The sequence below is a fragment of the Gekko japonicus genome, unplaced genomic scaffold (genome assembly GCF_001447785.1).
Source record: "Gekko japonicus isolate JY-2015 unplaced genomic scaffold, Gekko_japonicus_V1.1 scaffold1085, whole genome shotgun sequence".
Lineage (NCBI taxonomy): Eukaryota > Metazoa > Chordata > Lepidosauria > Squamata > Gekkonidae > Gekko > Gekko japonicus.
Window position 1 is genome coordinate 393,401 of NW_015159746.1, and position 23,149 is coordinate 416,549.

Sequence of the window (23,149 nt, forward strand, 5' to 3'; positions counted from 1 at the left end):
CTTCTCCCCCACTCCCCCCCCACACCAACAGCGAGGCCCGGGCCCGCCAATCCTTCTCCCCCCAGCCCCTCGCACCAATGGCGAGGCCCACACGGCTCCCAGCAGCCAGGCCCGCCAATCCTTCTCTTCCGCCTTCCCCAGCGGTGAGCTGTGCGGGCCCACCGAGCCTTCCCCCCGGCTCTGGCGGCGCGGCCTGAGTGGCTTCCAGCTGCCGGGCCCGCCGATCTCCTCCCCCTCGGCTCCAGCGGCGCGGCCTGAGCGGTTTCCGGCCATCGGGCCCGCCAAGTCTCCCCCCCCAACAGCCAGAGCATTCTCTGCAAATGCCAGGGAATGCTCTTTTACTTTTGGGGGGATTTAAGTATCCCCCGTATATTTTTTTTAACTTTTCAGATTTTTCTGCACACCTGGAGACTGCTCCAAGTGTGCAGGAAAATCTCCCTTCCCCCCCCCAAGTGCCCCTGATGTGTGGATTTAGATATCTGCACGGAGGGGGCAACTTGGCTATTAGATATATAGATATGGAGCAGAGGTCCATCAGTGGCTATTAGCCACAAGATATAGATAGGAACTCTCAGTCTGGGGCAAGGGATGCACTGTATTCTTGGTGCTTGGGGGGGGGGGAACAGTGGAAGGGCTTCTAGTGTCCTGGCCCCACTGCTGGACCTCCTGATGGCATCTGGTATTTTTGACCACTGTGTGACAGAGAGTTGGACTGGATGGGCCATTGGCCTGATCCAACATTAGCTTCTCTTATGTTCTTATCCAAATTCTTCTCTCTAACCCATCCTATAGCACTGTTGATATAAAACAAGGTATTCTGTTTAATCTCGGTAGATTTATATGCTGTGTTTCCATCCCATTAATGAGCCCCAGGACTGCTCACAAGATTCTAAGTTTTTTAAAAACTGAACAATAAAAAGACACAATAAAAAAATCCCTTGGTATCAAAGGGACAACTTAGTTCTTTCAAGGTCTCCTTTCATGAAGGTTTGATGGTATCTACAACATTTTAGTGAACTAAAGACCACGGCCATACAGCCCGGAAAATCTACAGCAACTAATGAACTCCGGCCGTGAAAGCCTTCGACAACATATTGAAGAACTTAGCTTTCTTCAAAGCAGACTTTTTAGTTTTATTTTAAAATTAATTTCTAAACATTAAGACTCATATTTTTCCCTACAGCTGAACTTTCAGTTTTGATGTGGGCTCTAAGCCATGGAAAGCTTGTATGGTAATGAACCCATTAATCTTAAAGGTGCCGCTAGATTCTTTGTTCTTTTTGTTGTGATGACAGGTAACACGGCTACTACCTCCGAAAGCTGATGATAAAACAAAACAAAACCAGTTTCCAAGTAACAGCACAATGCCTTCTGCTGCACTTAAAAAAAAAAGTTTCAAGAACCAATTCAAGCTGAAGAATTCCCTCCATGTCAAACTATTGCAATTAGTGCGCTTAGTACTCATGGTTTCTGACTGCTGAGTAAACCCCCCCCCCCCAAAAAAAAACCCCACCAAACCCGGGGGGGAAAAATGCCGCCCGGATCCACGTCTGAGTTGCAACTGAACAAATCCCCATCGGCTGCAAAACATGTGCTATGTAAAGATTATATGTGTTGTCCTCCCTTACCCCTATAAAGCATTGTTAGTCCCTTGTGAAATGAGTAACTGTAAATCGCTCAGAGCCAGCAGCTCTGCAAGGATTGAGCGATCAATAAATTGAAAGATGATGATGATGATGATGATGATGATGATGATGATGATAATTATAATTATAATAATATACAGTGGGATATGTTGAGCATGCCTAATGTCGAGTGCTGATGCTTTTCTTTCTTCACGCATCAACAATCCCAGCAAAGTGGCTAAAAATGTGGCACCATTGTATACAGGGCCGTCCCCAGGCTTTTTTGGGCGAGGCTAAGTTGTGGGGGCCCCCCCCCAGGCAAGGCTGCCTTCTGGCGCCCCACCTCACTGCAGTCGCAGATCCTCCGAGGGGCTAGTCCCGAAGGCGGCTGGAGGGCCGGGCACGGAGCCAGGGGGACTCAGAGTGAGAACAGCTGCCTCCCTGAAGAGAGCTCCCTGGAGTGAGCTCTGGAAGCAGCCCCGCCCTCGAGCCTGCCTCCCTGGCTCTCCCCTTGCAGGAGCCCAGGCGACGGGGGGTGGGGGGAGGCGGCTTCCTGGCTGGGGGGGCAGCTGTGCGCTTTCCTCACCCGAGTCCCCATCTCCGCTCAACCCAGCCTGGAGCCAGGGCAGGACTGCCGGAGTTCCTCTGGGTGGGCGGGTGAGTGGGATGTGGCCCGCGGGGGGGGGGGCTGTGTCATATTGCCAGGCATTGGAGTCAGAGAGAGACCCTCGTGTGGGACACCGCTTCGCCTGTTGCTCCGTCGAGGCCGGACCCAGCGAGAGCAAGCCTTCTCCCCCCGGTGTCTTCTTGGCTTCACCCTCTCCACCCCGACACTCCTGCTCGCCGCCCCTGCCACCAGCCACTCCCTCCCTTCCTCCCTTTGGGTGGCCTGCCGTGCCGCCGGGCACTGAGCGGAGCCCGTGGTTTCCCCATTGCGGCGGTGGTGGCGCCCCCACACACACCCAATTCCACAGCGGGAGGGAGAGAGAAGCCCAAGGCCACGCTGAGTCACCCTGGCCACTGCCAGCAGCAGGCAGCAGGGGTGCTGGCGGTGTTTCTCCTCAAAAATAAGGTTTCTGGCATGGCTATTTGTGGGGCGGGGCTCTTAATTAAGGGGGCGGGACCCTGAAATGCCCCACTGTAGCCACGGGCCTGACCACTGGTCTATGCAGCAGGGCTCTTGTGTTCTTAACCCTGGTTCCAGAGTGGGAGGGTGGATGTCTGCCACACAGTGGGTTTGGTGACACTGCTCCATGCTCAAAAGCGACACTGGAGGCTGGGACGGCACCCGTCAAGACAGAGCAAGACTGGTGGCCGAGCCATCGGCCGAGATGACAAAACCAAGTGGGCCGTTTAAAGAGCCCACTGGCCGCCTCTGGCCGCAAAGCAGAATATGAACATTTTACATTTTAAAAAAAATGGTTGAACGGGGGTGGGGGGGTGGGGAAATGGCAGCAGGACAAATGACTGTAAGGCAAATGCAACACAACATGCAACAGTCCAGAAGTTCATGTCTCCATATTTACCTGATGAAATCCTAGATAATCCACAATTGTTGGGGACGCATAAAATACCATTCCGTCAGCGCTTACCACTAGTGCAAAACCACTTAGTGTCTGGGGAAGAGAGAAAAGATAAAAGAACTGATGAAACTAAAGGGATCAAAAGCCCTGTTTTGCATTTATACTCTAAATAATTGTATTTTCCCCATCTTTTCCTTAAGCCGGCGAATGCTGAGCAAGAGCACACCACAGCATAGCCAGACATAAAATAAAGCAGGATTTCCCGGGTGGATTATGAAAACGGTAATGAACTTCATGCTGATGCTGAGAGGGTCAATTCAGAATTTCATTTGCAGCACGAGAAGAAAACAGATGCCTGGGTGCAAGGATGCATAATGTGTTTGTATTCTTTTTCTGTTTACAGATTAGTTCAGCAGGATGCCTGAAAATCCTCTTTTGGAAAAATCTATGTTTTGTTTTTTGTTTTTTTTAAAGCGATGGTAAATCACCAAGGGGTGCTGTGGTGGCTCAAGTGGTTAAGACGCTGAACTGCAAGCTGTGGAAGGTCGGTAGTTCAGCGGTTCGAGACCCGAGTGTGCCGCATGACGGAGTGAGCTCCCGTCTCTAGTTCCAGCTCCTGCCAACCTAGCAGTTCGAAAGCAAGAAATTGCAAGTAGATAAATAGGGACCACTTCAGTGGGAAGGGAACAGCGTTCCGTGCGCCTCGGTGTTTAGTCATTCCGGCCACATGACCACGGAGACGTCTTCGGACAGCACTGGCTCTTCGGCTTTGAAACGGAGATGAGCACCGCAACCCTAGAGTCGGACTCGACTGGCTTTCGAGCAAGGGAACCTTTGCCTTTACTTTAAATCACCAAGTGTTCAGCACATCTGAATACAGTTCCACAGGGCCTGTAAAACAGAGCTGTTCCGCCAGGCCTTTGGTTGAGGCAGTGGACATCCAACCGTTTCGGCTTCCCCTGCTCATATTGCCCTACTACTTGGTGGCCCCTCGGTGCTACTGAAATCTGAACAGCACTCTCCAGCAAATTGGACACCTATTGATCACCGAGCTGTGCCCATACAGGAAGCATTCTGGACTCCCACGAACTGGACTGCCATCTTATTGAAATTATTTTAATCTGGTTTTAAATTGTAAGTTTTAACATTCTTACTATGATATGTTTGTAACAGTGTTATGACGGTTGTGACCATCTTGAGCCCGCTTGCGGGGAAGGGTGGGATCCAAATCAAACCAAATCAATAAATAAAATACAGCTGACCTGCCTAGGCATGTAAAATACGCTGCAATAAGCAACAGGCTCCATAATCTGTTTAAAGGTCCCCAACCTTTTTGAGCCTGTGGGTGCCTCTGGAATTCTGCCACAGGGTGGTGGGCACGACCACAAAATGGCTGCTGGAGGAGGTGGCCACACACACCCAGACAAAATCCAGGTGCAGGAGAGAAGCGAGGTAGTTTTAAAAATACACAGCAAAAGAGGAGTAAGAGAGAGACCAAAACAACACTGTGGAAGCAACTGCTGCTAAGTCATCATTATTTTAATCTGCACAGCTAATCAGATTTCCAGTGACTCATCAGAAGCTGTGCTAGGCAAGAATTCCACCTGGCTCCACCCGCTTTCTGAAAACCCTTGGCGGGTACCAGGTAAGAGGCTGGCAGGCATTATAATGCCCGTGGGCACCACGTTGGAGACCCGTGGTTTAAGGAGTCGCCACAGGCCTAGCTACCAAGAAACTGAGACTTAAAGCATCCCTGTGTTCATTAAGTTCTGAAGATTCTGGACAGCATTCGGGCTCAACACGTTACGAAGGGCCGACTCACTCATTACGAAGACCACATGGCCACCACGAGGACTTTCCATCAGACTTGGAAGACCTGATTTAGATTGGGACCATGGCACGCAGGGAGATGGGAGCTTAAGACTTGCGTCATTTCTGCAACCTGAGATGGCTCTGGGGAGCTCCTGTATGCTCCACCGGTGAAACAACACGTACTAAAGTTTACCAAGTGGAGTAAACAGTGACCGTTTCCGGTCAGGAAAATACAGCAGGGTGGGGTAAACCTAGGGTTGCCAACTTTGGCTTCAGAAATTCCAAGAGATTTGAGGGTAGAGCCTAGGAAATGGTGTTTAGTGAGGGGAGGGACCTCAGTAGGGTATAATGCCAGGCAGTCCACCTTCCAAAGCAAGCCATTTTCTCCAGCAGAAGTGGAATAAAGGTTTGAGATAAATCAATAACAACTCCATAAGCAATCCATGTAGTTTGGAGATCAGTTGTAATTGAGGGGGTCTTCAGCCCCAAACTGGAGGATGGCAACCCTACTTAAACCCCTTCCCCCCCCACATATCGTTGTCCTGATTCAAATCAGGATCACACACGGGGGTCTCCCAGTATGTTTCTGATAACACACCTGGTGGCAGCGAGGACTTCACAGCACGTGAATCAGCCCCAAGACACCGGAAGTCTTGTGAATGGCACTTCCTGCCATTTTCCCCCTCCTTAGACATCGTGTGTTAGGGGGCCTGATTCTGATCAGGGCAATAGTCCGAGGGCAGGTTAAGACTGCTGTGCTGTTTTCCCAACCCGAAATAGCTACTCCACGAGGGCAAACATACAGGGGTTGATGAAGAAGAAGAAGAAGAAGAGATTGGATTTATACCCCGCCCTTCACTTGGAGTCTCAGAGCGGCTTACAAACTCCTTTCCCTTCCCCTCCCCACAACAGCCACCCTGTGAGGTGGGTGGGGCTGAGAGAGCTCTTGACAGAAACAGCTCTTTCAAGGACAGCTCTTATCAGAACTAGGGCTTGCCCAAGGTCATCCAGCAAGTGCAAGTGGAGGAGTGGGGAATCAAACCCGGTTCTCCCAGATTAGAGTCTGCACACTTAACCACTACACCAAACTGGCTAATGGGACTAATCAAAGGCTTATTAGAAGCCAGAAGATGCCAGAGCAATCAAAGGGTTTCTTTGCTGGCCAGTGTGTTGTTTCATCTTGATCCTGTTTCCTGGGTTGTCATCAGTGCAGATAAAGCTTTGCCGTGAGCTTTTCTAAGGGCTCTTCCACATTCTCATTTTCCTCACTTGTAAGTTTCTGTCACTACTGGCAGGGTGTGTGTGTGTGTGTGTCCCTTGTTCTGCATGCATTCTGCTCCCTCTAGTGGTCGATTCAATATTACTATGTTTTATGTCGAGCATATCTCCCTGTAGGTTTTTAATGCCGGACAAGCGCGATGCAATACTGAATTGACCACTAGAGGGAGCAAAACACATGTGGAAAAGACCCCTCACCCCGAAGCAACAGGAACACACAATCAAGAAAAATGAGAATGCAGAAAAGCTCAAAGACACCTGAACAAACCTGTCTGTTGAACTACCAACCAACCCAAGAAGCTTTCCTCCAGGAACCAGCCTTACTGGAGGTTCTGCCGCTGGGAACTGGGGGGGGGGCTTTTTTGGCTGCTGCCACCTCTAAATATACAATAGTGTCCCACAGAAGCTGAGGATGGATGCTCCCTTAATGGTCCAAGAGGGGTATGCCTTTTCTAGAGGGCCTTTGGATCAATGTATAATGGCGCCGCAGGAGGTGAGGGGTGGAAACTGATTACTGGCACAGCTGAAAATTAGATTTTTTTTACAAGCGATTTTATTGTATTTTAATAATTATGTTGTAAACCACCTCAGGGGCTTTTAAAGTTGGAAACCAGTCTATAAATAACACTAAATAAATAAATAAAATTTTATGAGAAATAGTTTGGATAGGCGTTTCCCAGTTCTGTCCTTTGGATTGTCTTCTTGGCTGCAGAAGCATGCATTATCCATTAACTTCGTCCATATTAATTCCTACTCCACCCTGGCCAATTTCAGCATGTACCACCCTGATCAGATAACTTGTAATGAAGCCGTCATTTGCTCAGAGCTTTCCCTTGCAGCTTTTGCATCGGCGCTACTCCCTTCTCTCTGCGGTGTCCCTCGTAATATTGAAATTCGGACTCGTAAGCTCCTTTGGAGAGCTGATGTGGAAAATGCTGTCAAGTTGCCAGCTGAGTTATGGCAACCCCCGTAGGGTTTTCAAGGCAAGAGCCGTCCAGAGGTGGTTTGCCATTGCCTGCCTCTGCAAAGCAATCCTGGACTTCCTTGGAGGTCTCCCATCCAAGTACTAATCAGAGCCAACCCTGCTTAGCTTGCCAGATCGGACAAGATCGGGCTCGCTTGGGCCATCCTGGTCAGAGCAGCTACCATTTGCTTATGATACTTTTTTAATTGCCAGGCTCTGTACAAGTCTTTTTAAAAAAGAAAAAAACATCCCAGCTTCTTTGCTATGATATGGTGTTCAGTGCTTCTTGGTGCGTGCCAGGGTTGCTGATCTCCAGATGGTGGATGGACATCTCCCAGAATTACAACTGGTCTCACATGAGCACATGAAGCTGCCTTATACTGAATCAGACCCTTGGTCCATCACAAAGTCAGTATTGTCTACTCAGACTGGCAGTGGCTCTCCAGGGTCTCAGGCAAAGGTCTTGCACATCAGCTACTGCCAAATCCTTTAACTGGAGATGCTGGGGATTGAACCTGGGACCTTCTGCATGCCAAGCAGATGTTCTACCCCTGAGCCACAGCTCTCAGACTCCTGAGTCAATCAGTTCTCGACAGCAGTCATTCAGAAGAAGTACAGTTTATTGAGATCTTTATTGCGTTTAGGTATCTTAATTGGTTTTGTGTTAGAACTGAGGATAAAGCGCGCAAAGCTAATAGATATACAAAACTCAAGGGGGACCAAAATGGCTCGGGGCCAATCAGATGACAGGCAGGAGCCCGCCAAGCTAATGGGCCAGCTTTCTCAAGAGAGAGAAGACATCAGTCACTCAAGGTTATACGGCTCGGCTTACAGGGAGAGATCACCAAAACAAGAAACATTCAGCAGAAACGAAAGATTCCATTAGTCACCCCCTCCCCAAGGCAGCCAGGGTAGTTCAGAGGCCTTGGCTGACATAGTCCCTCCCTTAAAATAATAATTAGCAAAGCCCCTCCCCTATAATAATAATAAGCTCTGTGAGGTAGCAGACGATAGAGAACATTCCCCCTGGAGAAAACGGCTGCTTTGGAAGGTGGAGGTCCCCCCCCCCCCAACCCCCCCCTTCCCCCCCAAATCTCCAGGTATTTCCCAACCCAGAGCTGGCAACTGTATGCTTGGCACCTGCCAATCTGGTATGAACTTTTTAAGCAATGCAGCATGATACGATCATAACTCTCTGAACGTGTATCTAACTTAGGAAAGATGAATGCTGTTTAATAAAACAGTCCAGTTGGCTTCCAAAATGTTTTTAAGATCAATTGCTGGGGTTGCTTTTTTTTTTTTTTGTAAAGTTTATAATACAGATGAGAGTTCCAAATAAAAACAATGCTACTCTTTAATCTATGAAAATAAGTGACAGCATGTGTTAAATGCATATGGACCCAATAAGAGGCAACATTTCTATTCTAGGATAGTACTTCAAACACATGAATCAGTTACGTATTGTGAACATTTGTTTGTGGTAAAAGCAGAGGGGTTCTTTTTTTAAAAAAAAATCTTCCGTGGTACATGAGGAATGAAATCATTTTTTCTCCCCCCCCCCCCCCCGAGGAAAAAACCCATACTTGGCTTTAAAATGTACCCCGTGTTCTTCGTCAGACATGGAGATCCAAGTATCTAGTCACGAAACGCTGCACCTGCCACTTAACAATTAGCCCACTACAGTTCACAGCAAGTTCAATTGGGGTGGGTGGGGTGTGTGGATTAAAGTTCTCTCTCTCTTCCACTAAAAGAGCTTAGAAAAATTAATAAAGGCCAAAGACAAATATCGTTAGGAAGGCATAACTTCCCTTGGCAAGATATTTTATCATTTCCATCCCCTTTTCTTTCAGCACTCTAACTGAAAACGTGCCAAAGAACACTTCAAAGGGGTTTGGGTTAAGGTCGCATTTAGTAAAAATAAAATAAAATAAAATAAAAAGAATAATACGTCCTTGCCACATTTATTTCTCTTATTACTATTCTTTGAAATGAAGAAACAGAAAGGCCTGTACTGCAGTCTCCAGAGACCAAGTTACTATGGCTCCCAAAGTACAACAGTCAAATCCTCCAGTCATGCCTGGTGTTAACATATTTTCAAGTCACGCAACTTGGTACTGCATTTTTAGAGTCTGAACTTTCAATTTATCTGGAACCGCTTCATTTATGAGTACATTGCGCCCTTTTTCTACACATTAGGGTTGGACTGTTTTCCAAATAACTGGTTATTTTTGGCACTTGGGAATGGAACACATCTCCCCTGTATTTCTTCCGCAAGGATGTGTGCTTGTAAACACTATGTGAGGAAAAACAAACTGGCCAGGATTCTCCATTTTTACGACCTTCGCGGCCCTTTGAGTTAAGAAGAGGAACTCAACTTGTGTCTGCTAAGCCAAGACATCATTCATTCTGTTATCTGGGCTAACTCCAGCACTAATTCTAATTTCTATATTTCTATCGATGTTCTGCCAAAAACCTGTACAGTAAAACAAGTGGTGAGCACATTCAGCTATGCCTAATTTCAGTGTTCGGCCTGCAATGGAATCACCCTTCCCAAATTTGGGACACACACTACGGTTGTCTGGCTGTGCTTGGCAACTGGTGGGAAGTTCGGGAATGGGGACATGCGAGGGCGTTACGTCCTGTCACTTCCAGGGAATATTCAGAAGTGACGTAGGGGAGCTCTAGGAGTTGCTGGAAACTCGATGGTTTTCCCGGGATGTGATGTAGCAGCACAACTGAAAGCATTCGCTTTGGAAGTTACACGTAATATTCCCTCAGAAATGATGGTGGGGATGGAAGAAAGCGCAACTGGAATCGATATATTTGAAGGATAAGAAACTAGGTTTTAATAATAAAATAACTGAGCTGGAAGAAACTGTTTTAACAGCAGAAAACAAAGTGATAAAGAAAATATATAAGATTTTATTGGACGATGTGATGGTTGATGAAATGGTGAAAAAAAATATGATTATGTGGGCCCAGAATATAGGCCGTAATATTAATTTTAAAGAGTGGGAGCAGATTTGGCGGGAAGATATAAAATTAACTAATGCTGTGTCGTATAAAGAGAACATGTATAAGATGTTTTATAGATGGTATATTACACCAGATAGATTAGCTAAACAAAATGTTAATTGCTCTGATAAATGTTGGAAATGTAAAAATAAGATTGGTTCTTTCTATCACATGTGGTGGTTATGTGATGTTATACAGAGGTAATGGAGATGGATTCATGAGATAATGGAAAAAATAATAACTAATATTCCTTTTACTCCAGAGATACTGTTATTGAATATATTTCCGAAAGACTTTGATAAAGCAGATAGGTATTTGATAGTTCATATGTCGACAGCTGCAAGGATAGTATATGCCAAATATTGGAAAACAATGGAAATACCAACGAAACAAGAGTACGTGAACAAAATATTTGAAACGGCGGAAAATGACAAACTGACACTTGAGATGAGAGCACAGAATGGACCTTTCAAAAAACTTGGAAGAGAATAGATAATGAATTTTGAAATTTAACAAGCAGAAGAAATGGAAAAGTCTCTTGTTATATGTTATATGTTGCAGGGGGTAGATGGGGGTTGTTTGTATGTATGTTTGTATGTCTGTAGTATATAATGGAAAAAATAATAAAAGTGTACCCTCGGGTACTTATAAAAAAAGAAGAAGAAATGATGGTGGGGTAAATAGAACACACCCAAAATACATCCAGTGCCTCTGACAGGTACATCTGGAGGCAGCCTTGATTTCATGGGCTCCTGCCTGTCGCCAGCCAGCTGGCCGGCAGGGGGGAAGCCCCGCCCCCAACAATGACCACTGGCAGCCACCCCTCCCCCCTGAGATTTAAAGGGCTCTCCAGCTGATCAGCAGGAGCACGTGGCCTGCCGATCAGCTGGAGAGGGCCCTTTAAATCTTGCAGGAGAGGAGGGGGCTGCCCGCCCATGAACTCCAAGTGGCATATTCGCCACTTGGAGTTAAGGCAAGGTGTGCGGTGCCCGGCCCCACTTGTAAAACACCATTTGAAGGGAACCTTCCCCAGGCCCATAGCTATAGCGGGGCATCTCACCTCCTCAACTTACTGCCAAGGCCCCCCAACTTCCCATCCAGCCCAGGCCCCCCAACTTCCAATTTTTTATTTTATTTGCGGTGCTCCCCTGGGGGGGTGTCTTTGCGGGGTGCCCCCTGACTTATTTAAAGGCTCCCCGAATTGAAAAATCCTGGCTACAGGCCTGACCCTTCACTTTAAATGGTGTTTTGCAAACAGGCGCCACTGGTGCCTTCCAAGGGCCTGCATCCCCAATGTAATGAGGGCACTTCTGTGTGATGTCATCACATCGGGAACGTCCTCTCTCCCTCCAGTAACACCTCCCAAAGCTCCCCACTGGCAGCTAGTTAGGATCTGGCAACCCTAGTACACACCTATCACAGCAACGGAAGGATTTTTGAGAAGGCTGATTCTAAAATTCTGGCTCGTTCTTCCTGGACTAGAATTCTTCCAGGGATCATTACAGATAAAATTCCGGGGGCGCAGTCAAGTATACTTTACTCAATGCCCACTTAGATGTTATCCATAAATGCACCTAACTTCTGACATTTTTTCTTAGAAAATGGAAGCAAACTCGGGAGGCTGTAAATTGATCAAAGGAACGGGGGAGGGAGAAGGGGCTCAGCTTCTTCCCAAGTGGGATTTTCCCCAATAGAAATCATACAGCTCCTCCTTGGGGAAGGGGCTCGGGATCAGTCTTCGATCTCCTGCTTTCTGTACAGAAGATACCAGGTTCAATACCCTTTCCACCCTAGCAGATAGTCCGACAAAGAACCACTGACTCACGGTGGAAGTCCAGGTGAATACTGGAGGTTAGTGCTCAGACAGCTAGAGGCAGGGCCACCAGCTTTGGTTTGGGAAATACCTGGAGATTTTGGGGGTGGGATGGTGGGATTTAGGGAGGGGAGGGATGTCAGCATGGTATAAAACTGTACAGTCCCTAAACTGTGAATGTGTCCCTAAACTGCACTTTATTTTTATCGCCATCAAATGAATGTTTTATATTGACTTGTTTATGATGTATTTTATTCTATTACTGTAAAATGTATACTGCTTATCAATTTTTGGAAGCTGCCCTGATTCCGACTGAGGGGGAGGGCGGGATAAAAGTGAAATATATAAATAAATAAAAAATAAATAAATACAGTCTACTTTTTAAAGCAGCCATTTTCTCCAGGGGAAATGTTCTCTATAGGGTTGCCAAGTCCATCTTCCACCCCCAGTGGGGGACTTTGGGGGCGTTCCTGGAGGACGCGGGGCATCCCTGATGTGATGACGTCTCGTTGGGCGCGGGGCATCCCTGACGTGATGACGTCTCGTTGGAGATGTGGCCCCCCCCCGGCTGGATCTCCAGAAACGCCAGTTCCCTGCACTTAAAGGAGCCGGCGAAGTGCACGAAGCTGGCATTTCCCTGCAAGCCTGATCTCAAGCGTGCACATTATTATTAGGGGAGGGGCTTTGCTTATTATTGTAAGGGAGGGGCCGCTGAGTCCACCTTCCAAGGCAGCCATTTTCTCCAGGTGAACTGATCTCTGTCACCTGGAGATCAGCTGTAATAGCAAGAGATCTCCAGCTATCACCTGGAGGTTGGCTAGAGGACAGGGCCTGGAATCTAGGCCAAGGGAATAGGCTTGCAAGTCCCCCGGGGGGCGGGGAAACCCCCGCCCCGGAGGCCCGTTTCCTGCCGGCGGCGGATCGGGCCCCGGGGGGAACTCCACCCCAACATGCACGCCACCCAGAAGTGACATGGGCACGCCGGGCACGCTGGGGGCGGGGCCACAGTCATCTGAGGGAAAACTCTATGGTTTTCCCTTGGATGGTCATGGCCCTGCCCCCAGCGTGCCCGCGTCACTTCTGGGCGATGTGGATGCGGCGCGCGCGTGCACTCCAGCCACCAGCCAGGAGTCCCCCGCTGCAGCTGAATTCACACTTGGAAACCCTACAAGGGAAACATCACTCGGTGTGAAACAAAGGCTTCAGTGCCCTGGAGATACTGGCAAAGAACGATATTGGCAGTGTTATTCTAAGCAGAGGTACACCCTTCTAAGGCAATTGAAGTCAATAAGCTTACAGGGGCATAACTCTGCTTAGGATGGCACAATAATTTACAAAAACAACTGCAGGTTTATTTACAGTTTAACAGTGGAGGTAAGGGTTACGCCCAGGGGTAATTTCCTGCAGGAGTGCACAGGAGCGGAGGTCCGGCAGTAAAGAGCGCAGGGGGCGAGCACATGCAACAAGCCCCACCCCCTGCTCCCAGCAGCCCTCTGTCAGAGCAAGAAGCAACCAGGTAAGTTGCAGAGCTCCCCCCGGCCCCAAACAGTCCACTGGCACCTTTAAGACCAAGTTTTATTCAGGTAGAAGCTCTCCTTCCTCTGCGAGGACAGATCTGCATGTTCCTCCCCCCACTCCAATAGCTAGCAATCCAAAACAGTCCAGTGGAGCCTGAGCGGTGGGTGTTGCCTTCTGACACACTTCCGGTGATGTCAGGGTGTGTGGCATAAGCAAATAAGTTATGCTAATGAGTCATGCGAATGAGCTCCTGCACCTCTTTTTCTACGAAATGACCCCTGGTTACACCTATTCTTTATTATGTACCCCTCTTTAGATAAACTTCTGATTTTAAAGAATTAACAATTCTTTTTTAAAAAAATAGATTCAGGCAGGTCGCCATGTTTGTCTGAAGCAACAGAACAAAGTTTGAGTCCAGTGGCACCTTTAAGTCCCACAAAGTCTAACTCTCTCCTTACCTATATGAAAGGACTGAGGGAGTCTGTTTCAGTGTATCTGAAGAAACATGCAAGCACACGAAAGCTGATGCCCAGAATTAAACTCTGTTGGTCTTCAAGGTGCCACTAGACTCAAACTTTGTTTAAAAATATTCTGTTGCTAAGATCCAGCATTGATTTCCGGATGCTGGCCAGGGGTCATTTCGTAGAAAAAGAGCTAGGGGGACTCATTAGCATAACTCATTAGCATATGCCACACACCCTGACATCACCGGAAGTGTGTCCTCCCCACAGCCGGCGGCGACCTCCAGTGGGCACCAGAAGGGAGCTCCAGGCCCCGCCCTCCCACACCTCACCCGGGGGGATGGTGTCCCCCCACGTCCCCCCCCCAAATGACCCCTGCTGGAAACTCAGATATGAAAACCACCACGTATTTTCGTTTTCCTAATTTTGGTAGGCCCTGACCTGAATGGTCCAGGCTGGTCCAATCTGATCAGATCTCAGGAGCTAAGCAGGGTTGGTCCTGGTTAGTACGTGGATGCAAGACCACCAAGGAAGTCCAGCGTTGCTGTACAGAGGCCTACCACCTCTTTTTGTCTCTTGCCTTAAAAAAACCCTATGGGGGCTCCTATGACTTGACATCTTGACAGCGCTTTCCACTACCAATTTCAATAGCCGGCAGTGTTCCCTCTAAGCTGAGTCAGTGCGAGCTAGCTCACAGTTTTTTAGCTTCCTGCTCACACATCTCTGTCTGCGCTCAGGAAGGATGGCTCCAGAGCAAACTAATTTATGCAGCAGCCAAATCGCTCGCTCACAACTTTACTGCCAGTAGCTCACAAAGTAGGATTTTTGCTCACAAGACTTCACAGCTTAGAGGGAGCTTTTTGCCTGGGGAAAGAGGCTTTTGTTCTGATGCAGAAAAGCGTCTGGATGGTGGCGTAGGGAGGGAAGAGGGGGAATGGTTTCTATTTTGTCTGTCTGCAGCCCATGAACATATTTGACCTAGATCAGTGGGCCATGCCGATTTGCCAAACCCTTTAGGATTGTGGTAGCACCAATTAGTGCAAAATGCTGCAGACAGATTTCTGACTGGCATCGTCACAGAGATCATATTGTACCAGTCTTATGATAGTACACAGGCTGCTTATTCATGTCTTAGCCCATTTTCAAGTGCTGGTTATTACTTTTAAGGCCTTAAATGGCTTGGGATCGGGTACCAAAAGGATTACCTGTTCCTGTCCTAGGGCTGGATAATTTTTTTGTAAAGCTTTGTAGATTTATTTATTTTTGGGATTTTTACCCCGCCCTACAAGCCCCATAGCTAGAAATTTTGGGTTGGTGGGGCATGGGCAAATTTTGTGGGGCAGCAGGGGAAGGGCATGATCTGGTCCATGGGGTCGCGAAGAGTTGGACTCAACTGTGCTACTGAACAACAACAACAACAGGGGAAGGGGGGATGGGTGGCCGGACACATGCCTTCCCTGAAATCCAAGTGGCGATTTCGCCATCTGGAGATCAGGCACAGGCAGCCCCCCACTAGAGAAACAGTATTTAAAGGGAACTGGTACTGGTCCAACCCCGCCCAACCCCAACCCCACGATTAACTGGGCGAGGGGGCACATATAGATAGATGTTAAATAACATCAGGATCGCCCCTTGCGGGACGCCACGTACCAGAGGGTAAACTGGTGAAACTCTCTCCCCAAGTGCCACCGTCTGCCCCCCGACTACTTACCAGTTCTTTTAATTTTAATTAAAAAATCAAAATGGTTTATTAGCCAAAGGCCATCACATTCTCAGCAACAAATCAGAGCTAAAGGAGATCAACCATCAAGCAGACGGACCAACAGTATAAAAAGAAACATTAAAACATTAACCATCTTAGGTCCGAACATATTGCATGGCAATTACCTACATTTAAAATTCACAAGATCAATCTATCCTAAAAATACTATAATTATTCATTGAAACTTTTACCATAACGTTTCTGGTGATTCCTAGAGCTACCCTTTGTAACTTCTGGGGTAGCTCGAGGAATTGCTTGAAACTCTAGGATTCCCATAGAGTTTTGTCACTTCTGGTAAGAACTTCTGGTAAGCACATGAGACTGCATTTTTAAAAAATTCTCCTGAGATGCTGCCCCTCCCCCAACCCTCCTACCAGCTGCTAGGCACTGCCTGGCAGCCCTATTCAGACCAGCCTGTTAATTAACATCTTCATTTGAACTCCAGTTCCATCTCCCTTCAATTATCAGAAATGAGATGAGCAATAAAAAGAAAAAGGGCCTTTTCAGTTGTGGCACCACAATTTTTTTAAAAATTCATCATCATATCTATCAGACCAGTGCTGAGTTTGTTAAGTTTTTGGCATTAGATAGACATTTATTTTGGCATACATACTGCTGAGTGGTTTTCATTTTGCTGACCTGAAATTATTACTGAATTTACGTGTGTGTGTGTGTGTGTGTGTGTGTGTGTGTACACGTGTGGTACTTGTCAGTGATAATGTATGAATAGAGGCTGGTATGTAAAAAAAATTGTTGGGGGTTTGAATGTATATTGGTGGTATTCTAATTGTATATGATGTCTTGAGACTTGTAAGCCCGCTCTAGAATCTATACCGGTTAAGGAGCACTAGACATAATTTTTCAAATAAATCAATCCTTCACTAGATGTAAGCATCTAACAAGAGCAACAACAATCTAGTAGCGCTTTGCAGAATTCACTTCAAATCTATTGTGTCAGCAGTACTGGACTGAATCGAGACCTAGGTGTCCTGTAGCATTACCAATGCTGATTTCTCCATGCCTCCTACTTTTCTGCATATCACACCTAATCCAATCATGCCTGCTATTGTCATTCACCTGCTATTGTCATTCAGCATCTGCGATCACTCCACTCTCCAATTATAAAGACAGATAGACTCACATTACAGCTATATCTGATGAAATGAGCAGTGACTCACGAACGCTCCTACCCTGTCACAAATGTTGTTAGTCTTTAAGGTGCTGCTGGACTCTTGCTCTATTCTACTGCTAATAATCCTGTAAGGAAAGTCAGTGTTGTTATCCCTGGATGGGAAGGGAGTGCATGGAAAGCTTTTCACCTAACATTCTAGGGATACTGAATATTTGCAAGGAGGAGGCAGCATCACAACAAGAGAAATTAGTTTTGAATGACGAAATGGAGTGAGAGCTTGAACCAGCTTTCCATTCCGTGCAGTGCCCCAAGACAAACTGAGGCTCCAATTTGCATTTTATGGGACCAAGACACATAATCTTCGGAAGTTCGTGACCAAGATGACCCAAGACGACTTCCTGGTTTTCAGTTTTCATACTCAGCCACTGCACTGCATCATCTATAAAGGATAATTAGTCAAGGGAAATAATAATTGATGAAAAACAGATGCTCCAGTGACTTTCCCATGCTTCAGTGGGACAAGAAGTCCAATCACTCTGTGATAGAAAATAATTTGCTAATTTCAGTAAATGCCACAAAACCTGTAACATGATACATGTAAGACATCTGTGTTCAGTACATTTCTAAATAGCCACTTGCCTCTTCACCTATGGCAGTGGTGGCGAACCTATGGCACGGGTGCCAGAGGTGGCACTCAGAGCCCTCTCTGTGGGCACGCGTGCCATCGCCCCAGCCAGGCCCAGACCATCATTAAAATGTCGAATTCTCTGCCAAATAATTTTAAGTAAATGAAAGCATTTGGGATTGCTTTCCTTACTTTGTTTGGATCATCATAAGTTAATGTATGAGTTGTTTTTTCTAAAGTAAAACCTCAGTATTCAGGTTAAATTGCCGTGTTGGCACTTTGCGATAAATAAGTGGGTTTTGGGTCGTAGTTTGGGCACTGGGTCTCTAAAAGGTTCGCCATCACTGCCCTGTGGTGACTGGGGAACCCTAAGCAGGTCTACTCAGAAATCAGTTCCATTTGATTTAATGGGCTTACTTCTAGGAAAGTAGGGTCGCAGCCTACAAACTGACTACGAGCAATGATCAAAACTACTTTTAAAAACCAGGAAGGCCACAAATCATAATATGCAAGTAAACAGGGCAGTAAGAATTATCTGTGAGTTACTGACTTCCGTGGAATTATTTGCATTGCTGAGATTCAACGTTAGAAAGGCTTTCTTATCACTCACCTCAAGTAAGGGCCCATGTTCACCCGGTATGGCAGGATCCTTGAGAAAGCACCCTTCCTTCAGTCCATTACTTGCTTGCTTTGACAGATGCTTATCTTGAACAGCTATTGAAAAAGAAAAATGGAAATTGATTAGTTCATTTATGCCTAAGGTTGCCAACCTCCCAGTCGTGGCTGGAGATCTCCCACTGTTACAACTGATCTCCAGATAACCGAATTCAGTTTCCCTGGAGAAAGCAGCCGCTTTGGAAGGTAGACTCTATGGCGTTATACCCCACTGAAGTCCCTCCCCTCCCAAACCCTCACCTCCCCAGGCTGCACCCCAAAATCTCCAGGTATTTCCCTGCTCAGAGCTGGCAACCCTAGATCTAGGGTTGCCAGGTCTGGGTTGGAAAATACCTGGAGACTTTAGGGGTGGATCCGGGAGGGGGTGGGGTTTGGGGAGGGGAGGGGCCTCAGCATGGTACAATGCCACGGAGTCCACCCTTCAAAGCAGCCATTTTCTCACCTTTTAAAAATCTGTCAGCCAGAGGTGAACACGTGGACAAGTCTGTGAACTATTCCCTCTAGATCGTTAATATATATATATATATATATTTCATTTATGCCTAAGGTTGCCAACCTCCAAGTAGTGGCTGGAGATATATATATATATATCACAATTTAGGAGACAAAATTATTTTTATTATTTCGTACATTTTTATCCCACCTTTCCTCCAAGGATCCCATAGGTCTCATTCCACGATTCTATCCTCACAACGAGGTAGCTCAGACAGAGAGACCCACAGCAAGCTTCATGGCAGAGTGGGGATTCTGAAATCAGGTCTACCTAGTCAACACTCTAAACACTATGCTAAAGAAAACAATGGCTTGTATTCAGTGAGATCTACTAGCAAAGCGCTCTTCTGTTGCCTGCAAATAATAAGATACAAGCTGCTGAAAAGACTGAGTCCAAGTTATCTTTGAATGCTTCCATTTATCCCTTTCCAGTTCACCAAAAAGCAAAGTTTTGAATTTGCTTATCACAGGGCTATTTTTGGGCAGGAACGCACAGGAACGGAGTTCCGGCTGGCTCCTGAGTTGGCCATGCCCTGCAGGAACTCATTAGCATAATAGGTCAGACCCAACAGCAGAAACTCATTAGGATTGGCTACATGCGGGGTGTGTGGTCTAACATGCAAAGGGTTCCTGCTACAAAAAAAGCCCTGGGTTTTGACAACAAACAAGGTAAACAGAATAAGAAGCAAAAGGTGGGTGTGGCTGGATGACCACACTCCTGGTGGCATGTGGGTGTGGCCTAATATACTAATATGCTGTGCTGTCAGGGGTGTGGCCTACTATGCTAATGAGTTTCTGCTGTTGGGTGTGGCCTGTTATGCTAATGAGTTCCTGCTGGGCTTTTTCTACAAAAAAAAGCCCTGCTTATCAATATGGATCTTGTCTGCCAGTTTGTTCCTTCAGCTTCCAACATCCAGGGTTTCCTACTGACTAGAACAAGGCTCCCCAACACGGTGCCCACTGGTACTACGATTCCCACCAAGTGTTTCTAGAAAGTGGGCAGGCCAAGTGAGGCTTTTTCTTCCCAGCAGCTGGAGACCTGAACGGCTGTACAGATTTTTTTTAAAGTTGCATTGGCAGCTGCTGCCACCGCAACAAAAGGATTCTCTCCCCCCCCCATGCGGTGAAGCTGCGTGTATACAAGAAAATATTTCTAAATGATGTGTTCCTTTTTAAAGACATCCTGTTGAACAGAGTTTCTGCCTGAAACGATGAAGCGTTACTATTAGAGTTACGGATGATCTTGCTCCTTGACATTTTCTAGTTGGGTCCACCATTTTGTGGCTGTGTTGCCTCACCACTATGTGCTGGAATTCCAAAGGTGCCCACAGGCTCAAAAAGGCCAGGACCCTTGGGCTAGAATGAGGCTTTCTCTGATCCTGGTGCAAGGATCTCCAGTCTAGAAGACGGCTGGCTTTGTCACTGTGCCTAGGCTGTAGAGTTCACCTGCACTGTCAGAACCAGTTTGGTGTCGTGGTTAAGTGCGCGGACTCTAATCTGGGAGAACCGGGTTTCATTCCCCACTCCTCCACTTGCAACTGCTGGATGACCTTGGGCAAGCCATAGTTCTGCCAGAGCTGTTCTCTCAAGGGCAGTTCTGGAAAGAGCTCTCTCAGCCCCACCTACCTCACAGGGTGTCTGTTGTGGGGAGGGGAAGGGAAAGGAGTTTGTAAGATGCTCTGAGACTCTAAGTGAAGGGCAGGGTATAAATCCAATCCTCTTCTCTCTTCTTCTTGATTTGTTTGCTACAGGTAACTTAGGGGAAGAATCCGTAAAATGAGAAAAATAAATGCAGTGAATTTTATTTATTTTTTAAAGAAAATCTGTTTTTGCGTTGAATGAGAGATCCCCCGGTAGCTCTTTGGACCCAAGTCTCAGATTCTCCAGCAAACCAGCACAGCCGATGGGATCTCCATTAGCTCTTAGGTCAGCCACTGCCGCCCGGCGTACCAACTCATCTACGTGCGCATCGGAAAACTGGAGGAACCTCCCTAATTTCCTTCACCCTTGGCAACAGCAAATTGATGCCAATGGCATATGGCAACACATCAACACCCCATATTCCAAAGGTTTGCGGTGTACCAAGGGCAGCGCTGCCTAACAGGAACCAAACACCCCGGGGGAAACAACAAGAAAAGTTCTCTCCCCGCCCCTTGTGGTTTTCTCCCAGTCTCCTTTTCCTTTAAGAGGGGCTTTTAAAGCTTCTGCACTCTGAAGATCCAGAAACAGAGCCCGACCCTTTTATTGAAAGTTATCAGACTCCGCAAACTAGATTCCCGCCCCCTTTCAAGTCCTTTCTTTGCGCCGCCTTCTAAATACAGTTAAACGACTTATACGTCCATCTGAACATTATGTTTCTCATGAGGTGGCGGGGTCTTCTAGACGCATCTCCAAGCATTTAGTGGGTTGTTCTCCCCCCCCCCCTTTCCTTTCCTTTTTGTTTTTTGGACAGCCTTGCGTGATTAGAGCTTGCAGATATATCTTCCCCTGCATGTGAAAAAGTGCTGGGCGCTGTGCCACCTACTCGGCTGAAGGCTCCACCCTTTACTTCCTTCCCTCCTCCCCAGCCGAACCGTATTTTTCCCCCTGCAAATACCAAAGGGAGAACATGCCTTCTGGTCTAAAAGGAGACTGCTGACTAACCAGGGTTCCCTGTCACGCAAGGAGAACCGACTGTCAATCTTTCCATGAGCCTGACAGTGGCCTGGCTCTTGTTCGAAAACCCTTGCGTGCAAAGAGACAACCCACATTCCCCCCAATGAAATTCTGCACAACAACAGCTGTCAGATATTGATGAGGCCTGGCGAGCTCCGAGAGTTCTTCCCGAAGGTTAAGGCTTTTGTGTAACGGAGCCTAATGCCTCACGAGTGATCTTTATCTGCTCTCTGGAGTATTCTCCAGTTTCCAAACAATCGGTCTTTAAAAAACAAAACAAAACACACACAAACAAACCAAAACTTTAAATTTAATCTGTTCAGGAAAGAAAGGTAAATTGGTGAGTTTTAAAAGTTTAACCTCAGTAGCCTCCTGCTTTTATGAGAGACTAAGGGGTTTTTAAAAAACAAAACAAAACAAAACACCAAAGCAACGCATTTCGCTGCATCTACTATGATTTTCTGTGCAAGGCATTTGTAAAACATTGTGAAAACTGCAATCTGGTTTGCACAGAGATACAGGGCTGGAGTTAGGTACACGGCATAACTTGTTCTCGCTTCACTTTCACAGTGTTGATTCAGAGACACTTATTTGCTTTTTCATATATATTTTAATGGACTATTGTATGTACATTCTTGTAATCACTCTGTTAATATATGCTTGAGTCTGCTGGTCCATGACCATCAGTTTAAAAGATGCTTGTTTGTATACATACATAGAAAGCAGGGACCTTCCTCTGACTGGCCTGTCAAGGTCAGCACCGTCTACTCGGGCTGGGTCTCAGGCAGGGGTTTTCGACATCACCTACTGCCTGGTCCTTTTTGTTTGAATGAGATATCAGGGACTGAACCAGTGCCTTTCTGCACGCAAAGCAGATGCTTTACCGCTGAGCCACACACCCCATGCCTAGTACCCTTTTCCACCTAAAGAGGATTGCCTGAAGAAGCTGAGTGTGCTAATTATGATGATTGCTATCTACACACATCACCACGTTGACATTTCTGAGAGATTAAATTTGGCCAATAGAACTGGTGCACTAAACTTTTAGTTGAAGGCTAAACCAGATCTATAGATATTTCTTTGTCCTGAGCTCCCAGCGCTTTTAAAAACTCCATTCTCAGTCATGTGGGGGCATTCAGGCTGGCTCTGGATATGCCAAGGCAAGGTTTTTGGTCCTCAGCCAGGTTGCCAGCTCTGGGTTGGGGAATTCCTGGATATTTGGGGGATGGAGCCTGGGGAGGGCAGGGTTTGGGGAGGGCTCTCAGTGGGGTAAGGCCATAGCAGCCCTTTTCTCCACGGGAACTGATCTCTTCAGTCTGGAGATCAGTTGTAATCCGGGGGGGGGTCTCCAGCCACCGTCTGGAGGTTGGCAACCAGGGCTATTTTGGGGCAGGAACACACAGGAACGGAGTGCAGGCTGGCTCCCGAGTTGACCACACCCACCAGGAACTCATTAGCATAATAGGCCACACCCAACAGCAGAAACTCATTAGGATTGGCTATATTAGGGGTGTGTGGCCTAACATGCAAAGGAGTTCCTGCTATAAAAAAGCCCTGGGTTTTTTGACAACAAACAAGGTAAACAGAATAAGAAGCAAAAGGTGAGTGTGTCTGGATGACCACACTTCTGCGAACACGGGGTGTGTAGCTTAATAGGCTAATGAGCTGTGCTGTCAGGGGTGTGTCCTAATAAGCAAATGAATTTCTGCTGTTGGGTGTGGCCTATTATGCTAATGAGTTCCTGCTGGGCTTTTTCTACAAAAAGAGGCCTCTTGGCAACCTTAGCTTCCAATGTACTG

At 46.9% G+C, this 23,149-nt stretch overlaps 1 protein-coding gene across 1 annotated transcript in view; it reads right to left on the reverse strand.

Annotated features, from left to right (window-relative positions):
• AHRR (aryl-hydrocarbon receptor repressor) overlaps positions 1-23,149 on the reverse strand; it is a 75,074-nt gene that overhangs the window by 22,663 nt on the left and 29,262 nt on the right. The window contains exons 3-8 of the mRNA XM_015405556.1: positions 19,735-19,742; positions 16,385-16,405; positions 9,824-9,841; positions 7,254-7,290; positions 6,497-6,510; positions 3,152-3,241 (exon numbers count right to left, since the gene is read on the reverse strand). Coding sequence (XP_015261042.1) covers positions 3,152-3,241; positions 6,497-6,510; positions 7,254-7,290; positions 9,824-9,841; positions 16,385-16,405; positions 19,735-19,742 — 188 coding nt within the window. The remainder of the gene's footprint in view (positions 1-3,151; positions 3,242-6,496; positions 6,511-7,253; positions 7,291-9,823; positions 9,842-16,384; positions 16,406-19,734; positions 19,743-23,149) is intronic.